The sequence below is a fragment of the Anabrus simplex genome, chromosome 6, assembly GCF_040414725.1.
Source record: "Anabrus simplex isolate iqAnaSimp1 chromosome 6, ASM4041472v1, whole genome shotgun sequence".
NCBI lineage: Eukaryota > Metazoa > Arthropoda > Insecta > Orthoptera > Tettigoniidae > Anabrus > Anabrus simplex.
In genome coordinates this window covers 297,335,754-297,348,955 of record NC_090270.1, presented here as the reverse complement: position 1 = coordinate 297,348,955, position 13,202 = coordinate 297,335,754, and the positions used below count along the sequence as shown (strand labels likewise).

Below are 13,202 nucleotides of genomic sequence, written 5' to 3'. Positions count from 1 at the left end.
GAGGATGGCTGAGGTGGGATTCGAAACCCTTCTACTCAGTTGACCTCCCGAGGCTGAGTAGACCCCGTTCCAGCCCTCGTACTATTTGTTTTCAACTTTCATGGCAGAGCCGGGAATCGAAACCGGGCCTCCGGGAGTGGCACACATTAACCACTACACCACAGAAGCGGACTAGTACTATAATACTACCTATATGTTTATGTTAGTGCTGAAATCCAATTTCTTACTTTACTAATGCTGAAAGCCCGAAAATGTAATGTTATTCTTTAATAGGGGAATCAGTGTAGAAGGAAATGTTGAAAGTGATGTGATATCTATCCAGGTTCGTTGTTATCCTAATACTATGGGTTACAGTACATTGCACGTATATAAAAGACGCCACTTACAAACTTGCTTGTTATCCGCGAATTTCTGCGGCCACAGAAGTCACTATTTTTCAAGAGTGATGACATTTACACATGATAGATTGTCTGATTGTGCTGTTTTGAACCTTTCTTCTGTCATTTTGAAGTTATTCGCGATCATGAATAATAAACAAATCGGCTTTCAGCAACGGCTGATGCACAACGGCTGGTAGAGCTCCATGCGGTACTGGATCGTGATGTCACAGTGCGCCGCTTACGTCAGAGGCCGTTTCACTCGCCTTGCGGAAAGGCACTATTAAATATTTTTTTAATGGTAGAAAACAAGGCAACATACCACAATGTAATACATTTACGTGCTATTTCATTGGTGTACTTTTCAAAAAAAATATTTTTGAAAATGATGCATGTTCCCAATTGTGGACCTACTGCATCTGCGGCAGGTGAAAAATCCATATCAACTTGCTCGTTATCAGAATTTGAGGAACCATCAGAGTCAGGTAAACTGGTAGGAGGAGGAGGAGGTATTGGAATTTCCGGTCCATGAGGAACAGATCTCATCACCGACTTAAAATTCGGTTACACAATACTGCCCTTGTTTCTCTTATTGAATCCCGCTACTTTACACAGGCAGAAGTAACAATCCCTGGTATAGTCCTGGGGCTCACACCAAACCATTCCTATCGCAGATGGAAGGGCCTTACGTTTTCCAATGCTCCACTGTCATAGGTTTTTGCACTTTTTACAAATTATGTGGGGAGCCCACGACTTGTCCAAGTCTCCTATTTTTACCTTCAAATATGCATAATATAAACGTTTCACTGTCCCTTCATAATAAAACATCCACACACGTGGCTTATTCACACATCATCATCTTCTAATTCCTGACACACTTGCCATTTTCGCAACACAACACAGTATAAAAAGGTCAGACTTCCGCCACACTCACGACGCAACTGACTGGAGTTCAGATGGGGTAATTTGTGTGTGTTGTAAATTTTATCTATTTTTGAAATATGTTCAAAAAGCATGACACTTCATATCATTGGTGGCATGTTAAAGATCTCTGGTGGCTCTCTCATTGTCATTTGACAAAATTAAACTCTGCCATTGTATTATTTCCAGTAGAAGTCCTTTATCATTGCTAGATACCAACACAATTGTAATGTTGAAAGTGATAGGCAGGCCACTTAGAAGGCACCACTTCAGAAGGTCTGCACCTCATTTACATGCCATATTATTATTATTATTATTATTATTATTATTATTATTATTATTATTATTATTATTATTATTATTATTATTATTATTCAGTGTTTGGAAATTAGACAGGGGTACCACCTCTGTCTCTCACCTTCATATATTAGATGCGATTTCTGTCTCATCTGAGATTTTAATCTGCATCAAAGTAAAATTAAGCAGTTGACTGATACCACTAGCAACAAACTTACTTGTGTATGCCAAGTAATATGACTGACATACCAGCCATGATTCACTTGTACCTGTACAGCAGTGGTTCTCAACTGGTGTTGCTGTTACAGTGGTTTTTAGTACATTTTATTATTGTTGTTATTATTTTTTATATATAAAATTAATTATAAAATTTAATTATAAAATATTAAACATCTCATCAAGTCCCAAGAAGTTATTGACATAATGTTAAGTACAGATAGAGAAGGTACATAAATAAATGCTAACATTAATGCACATAAAGAACACCTGAGGTTACAAGACTATTATAGCTATAAAAGCTAGTGTGAAACTTGACATGGTTTTGTTTTAACTAGTGACGTTAATGTCTGGTTCAGTGTTTGTAACACACATATCATTTTCAAGAGACTGTCTATTTCTTGCTTTGTTTTTTATGATCACTATTCTAGAAAACCCAAGCTCACTGAAGTGCAAAGTGGCTAAGGGGATGATTACTTGTAAAGCTGCTGAAACCAGTCCAGGATGCTCTGACCTCTCTGAAGCCTGGACTTGTCCAGTTCTTCACTGCTAAAGTGTAATCATAAAGATTTGTCACAAGATAACTCCACAAGCTGGTCGTGAAGATCAGAATTTGGCTTTGCCCTGTCTACAGTTTGTCCATAAAAGGGATTAAGCACCTATCTCAAATCAAAATTGTCTTCATCAGGAATGTAATCAATAATCTAGCTACAAAATGATTTCAAGTGATTCTATAGTAATAGTGGAAACAATATCAGGAAGTTCATGATTCTGTGGAAAGTTTTTATTTCTTGATGCCCGAACTTTTAGTTTTTCTCAAATGCATAGTGTGAAAATTACAGTTTTGTCATGACCTTGCAAGTCAATATTGAATTGATTCTTGCAAGTAAATTTATTGGCTAAATATGCTATCAGAGCAGCCACTTTTTTTGAGATTATTTCAGCGAGTTGGGGATTGGCAGTCTGTAAAAATAACAGCATTTGCAACCTCAGATCGAACAATTTATTTAAACCAATCCATGAGACTGGCACCTCACCTCAGCATGTAATAAGAGACTTCTGAAAAGTGCCCAATTTTTCACACAACTTAGCAAATTGTAAGAGACTGCTTCTAATAAATTTTTCAACTTTTATTGCTTCATTAAGAACCTGGAGATTTTTTTTTTGATGCAAGTGCTTGATTATGTATTACTGATTTATATATTTGAACTAAACCACTGTTATGCCCAATTAATGCTTTTGCACAGTCGTTACTAGGGCTAGGATTCTGATGATTTTGCATCATTTTTTTGTAAGTCTCACATGTTGCTCAATATATATGTCTTCTCATGAAAGAATGAGTTCAATGAAGTCTATTTGTTAGTTTTTTTTTTTTTTTTTACAATTTTTGAGGGATGGGGCATTTTTGGAGGAAATTTTAGGTCAATTTGGTCATTTTCTACTATTTTCAAGAAAGAAGGATTAATTTTTTCATGTTTAACTATTTTAATTCTGTATTTTACTAAATTTCCATCTTGAATATTTTGTTTTATTTCATAGAAGCATAACATATATTTTCCAGGAGACGGATACCCTCTTCCCCTATTCCCAAAAGTATGCATATAATGGATTCGCCCGTACAAGGAAGATCATTTGCCTCGCAGTGGTAGAAGGCTGCAGTTAGCAATGAGTAATGGAGTTTGTGGTATTTCTTCGAGCCAGAAGTGCTGTTCTTTAGACGGGAAGTTACGATATGCCTAAAGTGAAGTAAAGTGTGTCTGTTAAACTAAAACAATTTGTTTTGCAATATGGAGAAAGGGTCTTCACCTCTGACAGGACAATACTGCAAACTTTGTGACGTAAGAGTGTCGCTGTAAAAAGGTTTATGGTGGAACAACATGTATTGCATGAGAAACACAAATGTAGTCTGCAACGACTTCAGGATGAACGAACATTACTACAACAGAAGCTTCTTGGAGAAGAGTAGAGTGTTTCTTTGTGCCGATATCCCATTGAGTAAGTTAAACCATCCTAAGTTGAACAACTTCTTAGAGAAGTACACGGGCAAATCCATACCGGATTCTTCTATGTTAAGGAAAATCTACGTTAGACGATGCTATGAAAAACCTTTTTAAGAAATAAGGAAAAGAGTTGGGGAAAAAAATGTGTATTGATGGAACACTGAACGAGGATGTTCCTGGGGAACACTTTCTACACTATTGTGAGCATTTACAAAAAGTGAACAACTCATCAGCAAAGTTCTTGATAACCGGGCGAGTTGGCCGTGCGTGTAGAGGCGTGCGGCTGTGAGCTTTCATCCGGGAGATAGTAGGTTCGAATCCCACTATCGGCAGCCATGAAGATGGTTTTCCGTGGTTTCCCATTTTCACACCAGGCAAATGCTGGGGCTGTACCTTAATTAAGGCCACGGCCGATTTCTTCCAACTCCTAGGCCTTTCCTATCCCATCGTCTCCATAAGACCTATCTGTGTCGGTGCGACGTAAAGCCCTTAGCAAGAAAAAAGTTCTTGATAAATCATTGACGTTGTGCCCTGATGGCATTCGGCATGACAGTGTGTAATGGATGCAGCCCCCTACATAGTCAAGGCTACTAATTAGCTTCGTGGTCTACTGTAAACGGGTGCATTTAACCTGTTTGCTCCATGCTTTACTCTGCGTCATGGAGGAGGTTCGTGGTCATTTTCCAGAAGTTGACCAGTTAATACGATGTGTGGAAAAGGTATTTTTGAAAGTACCCTCTAGAGTTTCAATTTTCAAATCAGGAGCTCCAGACATTCCACTTCCTCCTGTTTTGACAAGATGGGGAACCTGGATTGAAGCCTGCATGTATTATAGCGAGAACTTACAAGCGATGAAACAAAGTGTGGATTCATTCAACAGCACTGAAGCCGCATCAATCAAAGCAGTGCAATAACTTATGGCAGATAGTGAAATTGTAGGGAAACTTGCTTACATAAAAGCAAATTTTGGATTTCTTCCTACTGCCATAACCGCTCTGGAAAAGTCGGAAGTGCCTCTAGTGCAGCAGTTACAGCTTGTACTGAGAGTGGTGAATGATTTGGGTTGCGCATATGGCAAAGTGGGACAAGCCGTGTCTGAGAAGATGAAGGTTTTGAAGATAAATAAACAGCTGGTCTTCATATACTGTAAATCCTAATTTGAGATATGAGCGATTATTTTTTTTTTACATTTTTTCATTTGCTTTGATTCATCTTGAGAATTAGAGAAAACTATTGTTTTGAAATATTAATCTATTTTAAAATATCATAAATATGTAATTTTCAAGCACAAGCATAAATTACACTGGTAAGTTTATTGTCCTGGTTGAGAAATGATCACAACAGTGAATGTTTTGAATTTGTAATTGATGTAAATAAGCATGCATGATAACTCACAGTTTTGCCAGTGTTGGAAATGAAGGGTGGATTGTCTCTTCAAGCCAGCAGAAATGGGGGTTGTAGTGTTCAAAATATTGGGACCACTGCTCTAGACCATTCGACTGGGCCATTTTGTTGTGGGAGACCAAACGTCCTTTTAGGGCTGTACGAGAAATGTGACCTTGTTTTCTTGCATCAAAAAGTGGGGCACATTTTTCTCTCCAGCCCACCCCTACACCCCTAAAATTTAAGTTTCAGAAGATAGTACTCTTTGGCCAAGAATCATAGAGGAAGATATCATTTGTGTCAGATTTCTCAGCATGGTTATTATTTATATTTTTAACTTGACGATCACACTGCTGTATCTTGTGGTGCTCTCCTACACTGGGGTTAGATTAGTTGCAAAATTTCATAGTGCACTAAGTCTTTTTGAGAAAAAATATATTATTCTCTCATGTCAGTGTTATTTGTAACAAATCAGGAGAAAATAGGGACAGTTTCTCAAAAGTGGGACATTTGGCTGTCCCGCCAGACGTTTAGGGGGTGGTAGGACATTTGGTAAAAAAGCTCGGGATGTGTGAGCCATATGAATGGTGTATTTTGTAATTGTTGATAGTTGTAATTTATTCTTAAGTTCATCAAAAAAGATGGGTGTTTTATTTGCGTAAATTACCGATTTGTTGAATTGCGTTCACTTTCATTTTTCCAGGTATCAAAATGAACTTCCAAAGAAAATCAAATCTCGGGGGAAGGATGCACATCTCATACACGAAGAATTAGTACAAACCATGAAATGGAAACAAACTGTAAGTATTAAATATGATAGCATATGAAGATCCACCTTCTAAATGCACTGGAAGAGAAATATTATTTTTAATTTAGAATGCCTGTTGTACAATTTTAGAACATTAATTTGGAGGAGAGTTATTTTGACAACAAACTGCATTGCATTTCAAAGGCATTTGAGGTATTAATCTGTTAAAACAGATCAGATATAAGGCTTTTGAGGCGTTTGCTCTATTAACCAGCATTTCGTCTTAGGTCTGACACTAGACTCATCAGAGTGGGATGTGTCAGGTCCTACCCACTGACGCTGGGGTGTATGCAGGTGGCTTATCAGAAGCCCTTATAAGAGGCACAGTCTGATAACTGCATACGGGAGATAAATCACCACAATAGAATTATTGCCCGTGTAGCAATTCCGAATGGAAAATTCTACATTCCCATGGAGGGAATTAGATGTTTTTTCACCAATAGAGCATGTCAAAAATGTTAAAACGGATCAGATATTACGCTGATTAATAGAGCAAACGCCTGAAAAGCCCTACATCTGATCTGTTTCAACATTTTTGACGTGCTCTATTGGTGAAAAATACCTAATTCCCTCCATGGGAATTTAGAATTTTCCATTCGTATTAATCTGTGACAAGAGAACTTAATTATTTTAAAGATGAGACAACTAAATCAGACTTTCAGACACTTCTGAATTACTACCATCTGAAATCCAATAGACATTGAAGAGCAAAGATCAGCATTTAAATCAACGATAGTCTCACCCACTGAAGAGTCTGTAGAATTCGTCAAGAGGAAGTGTCAAGACTTGCTTGATGAAAATTATATATCAGATGTAACAAAATACAGTACTGAAACTTGAGGGGATAAAGAAATCAAACCAGATATGTTTTCTTAAATAACCATGGGCCAGGATTTAAATTACTACATTTCAATTTCATTGTAATCCTTCACAAAAATTATTTAAAAGTGCACCCTACCGCTGCAGTACAAGCTCTCATCTTCACCTCACTCAACTTTGTGTGTGTGGGGGGGAAGGGGGTGGTAATTGAAGAGCCTTGTGTATGAGACTACAGTCGAATCATAGGAAGAGTTTGTTGGATGCTTTCATCAGCTTACTCTATATGGCACATGAATCCTACTTGGAGTGTTTGAATGTGTACGGTGTGCAGTGGCGGGGAGCGTGTATATAGCAGACAGTGCCAGTATCAAAAGTATCCTCAACCTCGGTTATTGAACTTCAATCTGCAGTTGACAGTGTTGTTCTAACCAACACAAAGTTTGACTTGCAAACTATTCTGAATGTATTACACAAACTGTGCAAGCAGTACCTCATATCCCACAATGCTTTTCCTATCCATTACCCTCCTTAAGACTGGTCATGTCTCCCAGCCGCACATGGATATGCAGTCCATCAGAACAGTGTTCATTGGTTCATTTCCCTGTGCTAATGAGTAAAGGAAAATTAACCTTAAATGCATTATACTGTAAGAGTGCATAAATACTTCATGAAAATACCACATTCCTGCAGTACGATGCAATAAGGTTCATTTTCCTTTACAAATGAACAAAAAGAACAGTTTTGATGGACTGCATATCCATGTGTGGCTGGAAGACGTTACCAGTCTTAAGGAATATAATGGATAGAAAGAGCCTTGTGGGATACGAAGTATTGCTCGCGCAGCGATGATATGTATGTCTACCCCTTAGTCCTGCTTTTTAATACGGGGTTGTAGATGAGATAAGATGAATGCATATAGCATGTTTTTATGGCTGGATGGCCTTCTTGCCACCAACCTCGGTTGAGGAGATAATGATGAAATGAATGATCGTGAATGAAATTGGGTTAACCTTTTGATCAGTGAGTTTTTGGTGACACAGACCACCAGGAGTGAGTTTTTCCTTGAAAATTTTGAATTGTTGATTTTAAGTTATTTTGATTCTAACTTTTCTCTATTAATAAAGTTACATAATTTACACTTATGGTACATAACTGATACCTTAAATACCTTCTATATGTGATCAAGTTTGTATCCTTTACAACACACTGACTTGACTTTACAACAGTTTCACCCATCAAAATGTCTTTAGGGTCTCTTCAAAACAGGGGTGTACACACAGGGGTCTATCACACTCAGTACACATCCACCTAGTGTCTGTTCTTTTGGGCGGTCTCTTCTTTGTGTGCTGACTCACAAAACACTGCCATTGTGGTTTCTGCTTTGATTGCATTGGAAGTACTGGTTTAGGGAAATGACGCCCAGAAAGTCTCAAGCAGTCTCCTCCTGAAGGCGGTCGACCTCCTTTTGTTGGTTTCCTCTCCACTATAAATTCCTCTAGTAGCTGATCTATAAGGCAGAGACGGAAGTCAAGTAGCTGTGGACTTTTTCCAGTCTTTACCTTGTAAATAATGTACGAGTTCAGCTCTGAAATGTCTTGTCAGGTAAAATAACAACTTCACATACCATTTCAGTGTTTTCCTGACATTTGCAGTGAAGCTTACTTGGATATCAGCTCTGTCAGTTGGGCCCATGTTCTCATTATAATCTAATACACTCAAGGGTTTCTTTTTATTGTGCCCTGTGGCGTGATCTGTTTCATCTGTTTCTACCTTCACGTTCTCGTGTATGCTAGTTAGCATGGTAACAACCCTTTTGTCATGCCATCTTTGCGCCAGCATATCATTGGTGTGCCATGAAGTACATTCTCCCTTTTGAATTTTCTTTGGGAAGTGTGGCATCCCTTGTCTGTTTTTTCTGACTGAGCCACAAGCTCCAGTATTCACCTTGTGTAAGTACTCAAAAAGACCTGGGCTTGTGTACCACTTGTAGACATACAGGTTGTGGTCTTTACCAATGTAAGGTGCTGTCAGAGTTTTGACAATTGACCCAGACAGTCAGAGTTTTTCATCGTGTTCAATTTCCATATCTTTTCCAGTATAAACAATAAAATCAAGGATGAACCCAGTTTCACAGTCGCAAAGTATAAACACCTTTATACACTGTGATCAAAAGTATCCGGACACCTGGCTGAACGTGACGTACAAGTTTGTGGCGACGAAGTCGGCCTGTACGCTTTCGTGTTGTACGTGTCCCTTCACGTTTCCACTTCACTATCACATCAGAAACAGTGGACCTAAGGATGTTTAGGAGTGTGGAAATCTTGCATACAGTCTTCTGACACAAGTAACACCCGATCACATAACCACGTTTGAAGTCCTGAGTTTTACGGAGTGCTCCGTTCTGCTCTCTCACGATGTCTAATGACTACTGAGGTCGCATATATGGAGTACCTGGCAGTAGGTGGTAGCACAATGCACCCAAGATGAAAAACATATGTTTTTGGGGATGTCCGGATACTTTTGATCACATAGTGTACAAACCTGTGTCGCTTTGATGGAATGTATTGTTTCCATTTTAGGCGACCTTTCCAAGCAACTAAGCTCTTGTCAACACAGGTATTTTGGAAGGGATAGATTATAGATTAGAATCTCTCTCTGAAAGAATTTATTATAGGCCTAATTTTGTAAAGTCTGTCACCTGAGGGTTGTAGGTTGTTGTCAGAAAAGTGAAGCAGTCTTAGAATGAGGGAAAAATTGTTGAGAAAGATTACTTTACCGAACTTCGGAGTTTCAATCAATTTATTTGTTGACCAACAGTCTTTCATCCTGTTTTTCTTCACAAGGCCCATCAACAAAACAGTTGCCAGGAAGACATAAAGAGTCTCCACGGTTATGCCTTGCCACTTACGTAACTTTGACTTTTTCTTTATGTCCGTATTTTCCGTAACAAATAAGAAGTACTTGTTCATTTCTGACACTATCAAGTTTATAATATTATGATCAACAACTTCTTGGAAAATCGACACTTCAAGTCTTGACTCACTGTCGTTTTCATTCACATGAAGATTATAACTAACACCTGAATTTGATTTATCAAAATGAGCAGAAAGCGTAGGAAGAAACCTACCTACAGAACTCCACTTTCTTTCTTCGGTTTGAACAGCTGACAGCTTAGCCGTCTTTGTGACAGCAGGTTGCACTTCGTCCTCAGTTTCCGTGTTGTCGTCTTACAAGGAATCACCAATTTCACTCTCATCGGGCACAGTACAATCACTATCACCATCATAAATATCAGTTTCATCGCCAGACTCCTCGTTAGTCAAAATATTACTTATATCTTGCAGAGCAAGCCTGCATCCTCGACTTGATCCCGCCATTACCACGTGTATTTATTTACTATCGGAGAGTGTTTGTTTCTATGGAAACCGGAGGTGAGGGAAAGGAAAAATTATGTGTATTGTCAAGGAATAGTTGTACAATGCACTCACAGGAAACAACAATAAAAAACAGTTTCCGGGTGTTTTCGTAATTCGTGGCACAATCTCGTAAGAAATTAGGTTACGTGACTACAGATGCTGGGACAGAACTTCATCACAGAACATGCGAGATGTGACAGAACATGGAATAAACTTCGCTGAACATGTCAAACATCCCCAAAATTGTTCTAAAACCCGCCAGTATGATGTTTTGAAACAATTTCAAACATTCAGCATGAGACATGAATAGACAGCGTTACTATTCAGACGCAAACTTCGAGAACGTAAATAGACGGCAGTACTCCCGTGGGCCACGCGCAACACTGCCGTAAATAGACGGCAGTACTGCTCAATAGGTTAAGGGTTGGAAGGAATCGGCTGTGGTCTGTGAATAGAAATTCTCGCATTTTCCTGGAAGTGGAAACACTAGTATTTACTTGGAGTAATACATTACTGAGCGGAGTGGCCTGATAAGCATTCCTTGTTTGGGCTGACTCTGCTTCCACATTACAAAAGCAAAATTGAAAATATCCTCCCAAACACCGGAGAAATGTGCCTGATGACTCCTAGGTGAGACACCCGGTATAAGAAAACATAAATGTCCAGTAATACTGCCTTGAGGAATTCGCCTCTTAATGGTTATAGGATCTGATAACGTTTCGCCTACTCTAATTCTCTGAGTTCTATTTTCTAGAAAGGGGCCAATGACCTCCGATGTTAGGCCCTTAAAACAACAAGCATCATCATCAGCATCATCATTTTCTAGAAATGTAGTCACCCATTCAGCCTTTCTTTTGTGTAGTCGAGTTGTCCTGATTATCGTCAACAGTCTTCCATGATCTACTCTATCAAAAGCCTTTGATAGATCAATACTGATAGTGCATTTGACCTCCTGAATCTAAAATATCTGCTCCATCTTGCTGGAATCCTACAAGTTGAGCCTCACAGGGATAACCTTTCCAAAACTCGAACTCCCTTCTGTCAAACCAGTTAGTAATTTTGCAAACGTGTCTAACATAACCAACAATAATGTTTTCCCATAGCTTACATGCAACACATGTCAAGCTGTTTAGCCTATAATTATTTGCTTTATGATTATCGCCCTTTCCCTTGTACACAGGGACTACTGTAGAAGCTATCCATTTATTTAGTATAGCTTCTTTATGCAAACAGTAGACAAAAAATATTTTACGTACGGCACTACTGTACATCCCAACCCCATTGGCTTTAGTGGTTTGCAAAGAAAATTGCAAGGCTTAAGAAAAGAATCCCCGTGTGTGAGGCCGGCAGAATACATCTGCAGTATCGTCTGTCTGTCTGTCTGTCTGTCTGTCTGTCTGTCTGTCTGTCTGTCTGTCTGTCTGTCTGTCTGTCTGTCTGTCTGTCTGTCTGTCTGTCTGTCTGTCAAGAGATGACATTTCCTCCACTTACTTCCATTCTTCATTTTCACCTTTCCTATCTGACCTTCTTTAGTCAACTCTTGATCCTTTCCGACCCCAATGGTGTTAGGTTTGCTAGGTCTGCTGTAGAGCAGTGACATGCATCACTGTGTCATTTTGGAATAATGGTACCATAACAGAGGTTAAGTGCATATTACAATATATTAACACAAATGCATCTCTTAGTATTGCTTGATCTTGCCATCTTAGATAACCGGGAAGCAAGCACTATACAATGAACAAAATTAGTTTAAATGAGCACTTGCATGTAAGATTTACTGAATAAGTAATAAAATTATTCAGTGAGAAGTTAAATGCAAGTTACTATTATTAAAGTGCTGAATGAATAACAGATGACCTGTCAAATTGGAAAGATAGCCTCTTCAGAAGACTGCATAAGTGGAAAGATTGCCTCTTCAGAAGACTTTGCATTTAAGCAACTGAGACCATTTAAACATTATTATTATTATTATTATTATTATTATTATTATTATTGCTTTAACACCCAATGTCAAACGACAGGCTTGACAAGAGCTACTGACAAATTGTTGAAACGTCAACATATTTTGGCCTTATATCATGCGGAAAAGAAAATCAAACCTTGTCATTTTAAAAATTATTATTCATACTAAAATAGTAGTTCCATCCCTGTATTTTTGTGGTGTGAGTAGAAAATGATATATGATTAGGAGACCACTCTCAGATTGCTATCAGAAGTCACTGTGGCCTTTGATCAAACCAGTTGCTTCTTTCTCTAAATACATATCTTGTTTAAAAATTGTGTTATAGAGAGATTTTCTGTTCAGCACATTACGAGAATTTCTTGCATAAATTGTCAACCTGGAAAAGGTTATTTAAATATTATTTGTAGACATTTTTTGGCTCTTATCTTATTGGTAGAATAATCTGGAAAATTCTGTTTTATGTCACTTATAGCGGGGCAAATTCTATCCTCAACTGTCGTACCTAGTAAAAGTGAATACTCCTCGTGCTGTTATGGTGGAAACAAAGAAGGCATTCCGCAAACTGCCCAACCTGGAACAAGCCATCACTGCTCTTAGCAACTTGAAGGGAGTTGGAACAACGATGGCATCAGGTATGTTTTCTTTGTATTGTAAGAGTGATAAAGCTCTGCATTCCTTTGCATTAAAATGGTGCTAATATTGGTTATAATTTGAAGGAAAATAAAAATCCGCAGTTCTAGCCCTTCAGACAAGCAATTCAATCTTGAAAACATCCTAGAGATATGAGCTACGAATTTTAGGTAAATAAAATATAATAAAGTATTAGAATACATTCTTTATTTATTCCTAAAAAGTACAATCCTTTTCTTAATCATTATCCGGTTGATTAGATTAGCAGTTTGCCTTTTTCTACCAGTACGAGCGTTTATGCGAGTTGATGCGTTGTTTCACTTAAGCACCACTACGAGCGCTGATGTGAGTCAATACAGAAAGCCCTTATAA

General features: G+C 38.3%; 1 protein-coding gene across 1 annotated transcript in view; it reads left to right on the top strand.

The window, feature by feature from the left end:
* The window catches only part of Amun (protein amun), a 93,191-nt gene that overhangs the window by 25,907 nt on the left and 54,082 nt on the right, over positions 1–13,202 (top strand). Inside the window, exons 2-3 of the mRNA XM_067149341.2 lie at positions 5,898–5,994; positions 12,673–12,832. Of these exons, the coding sequence (XP_067005442.1) occupies positions 5,898–5,994; positions 12,673–12,832 (257 nt within the window). The remainder of the gene's footprint in view (positions 1–5,897; positions 5,995–12,672; positions 12,833–13,202) is intronic.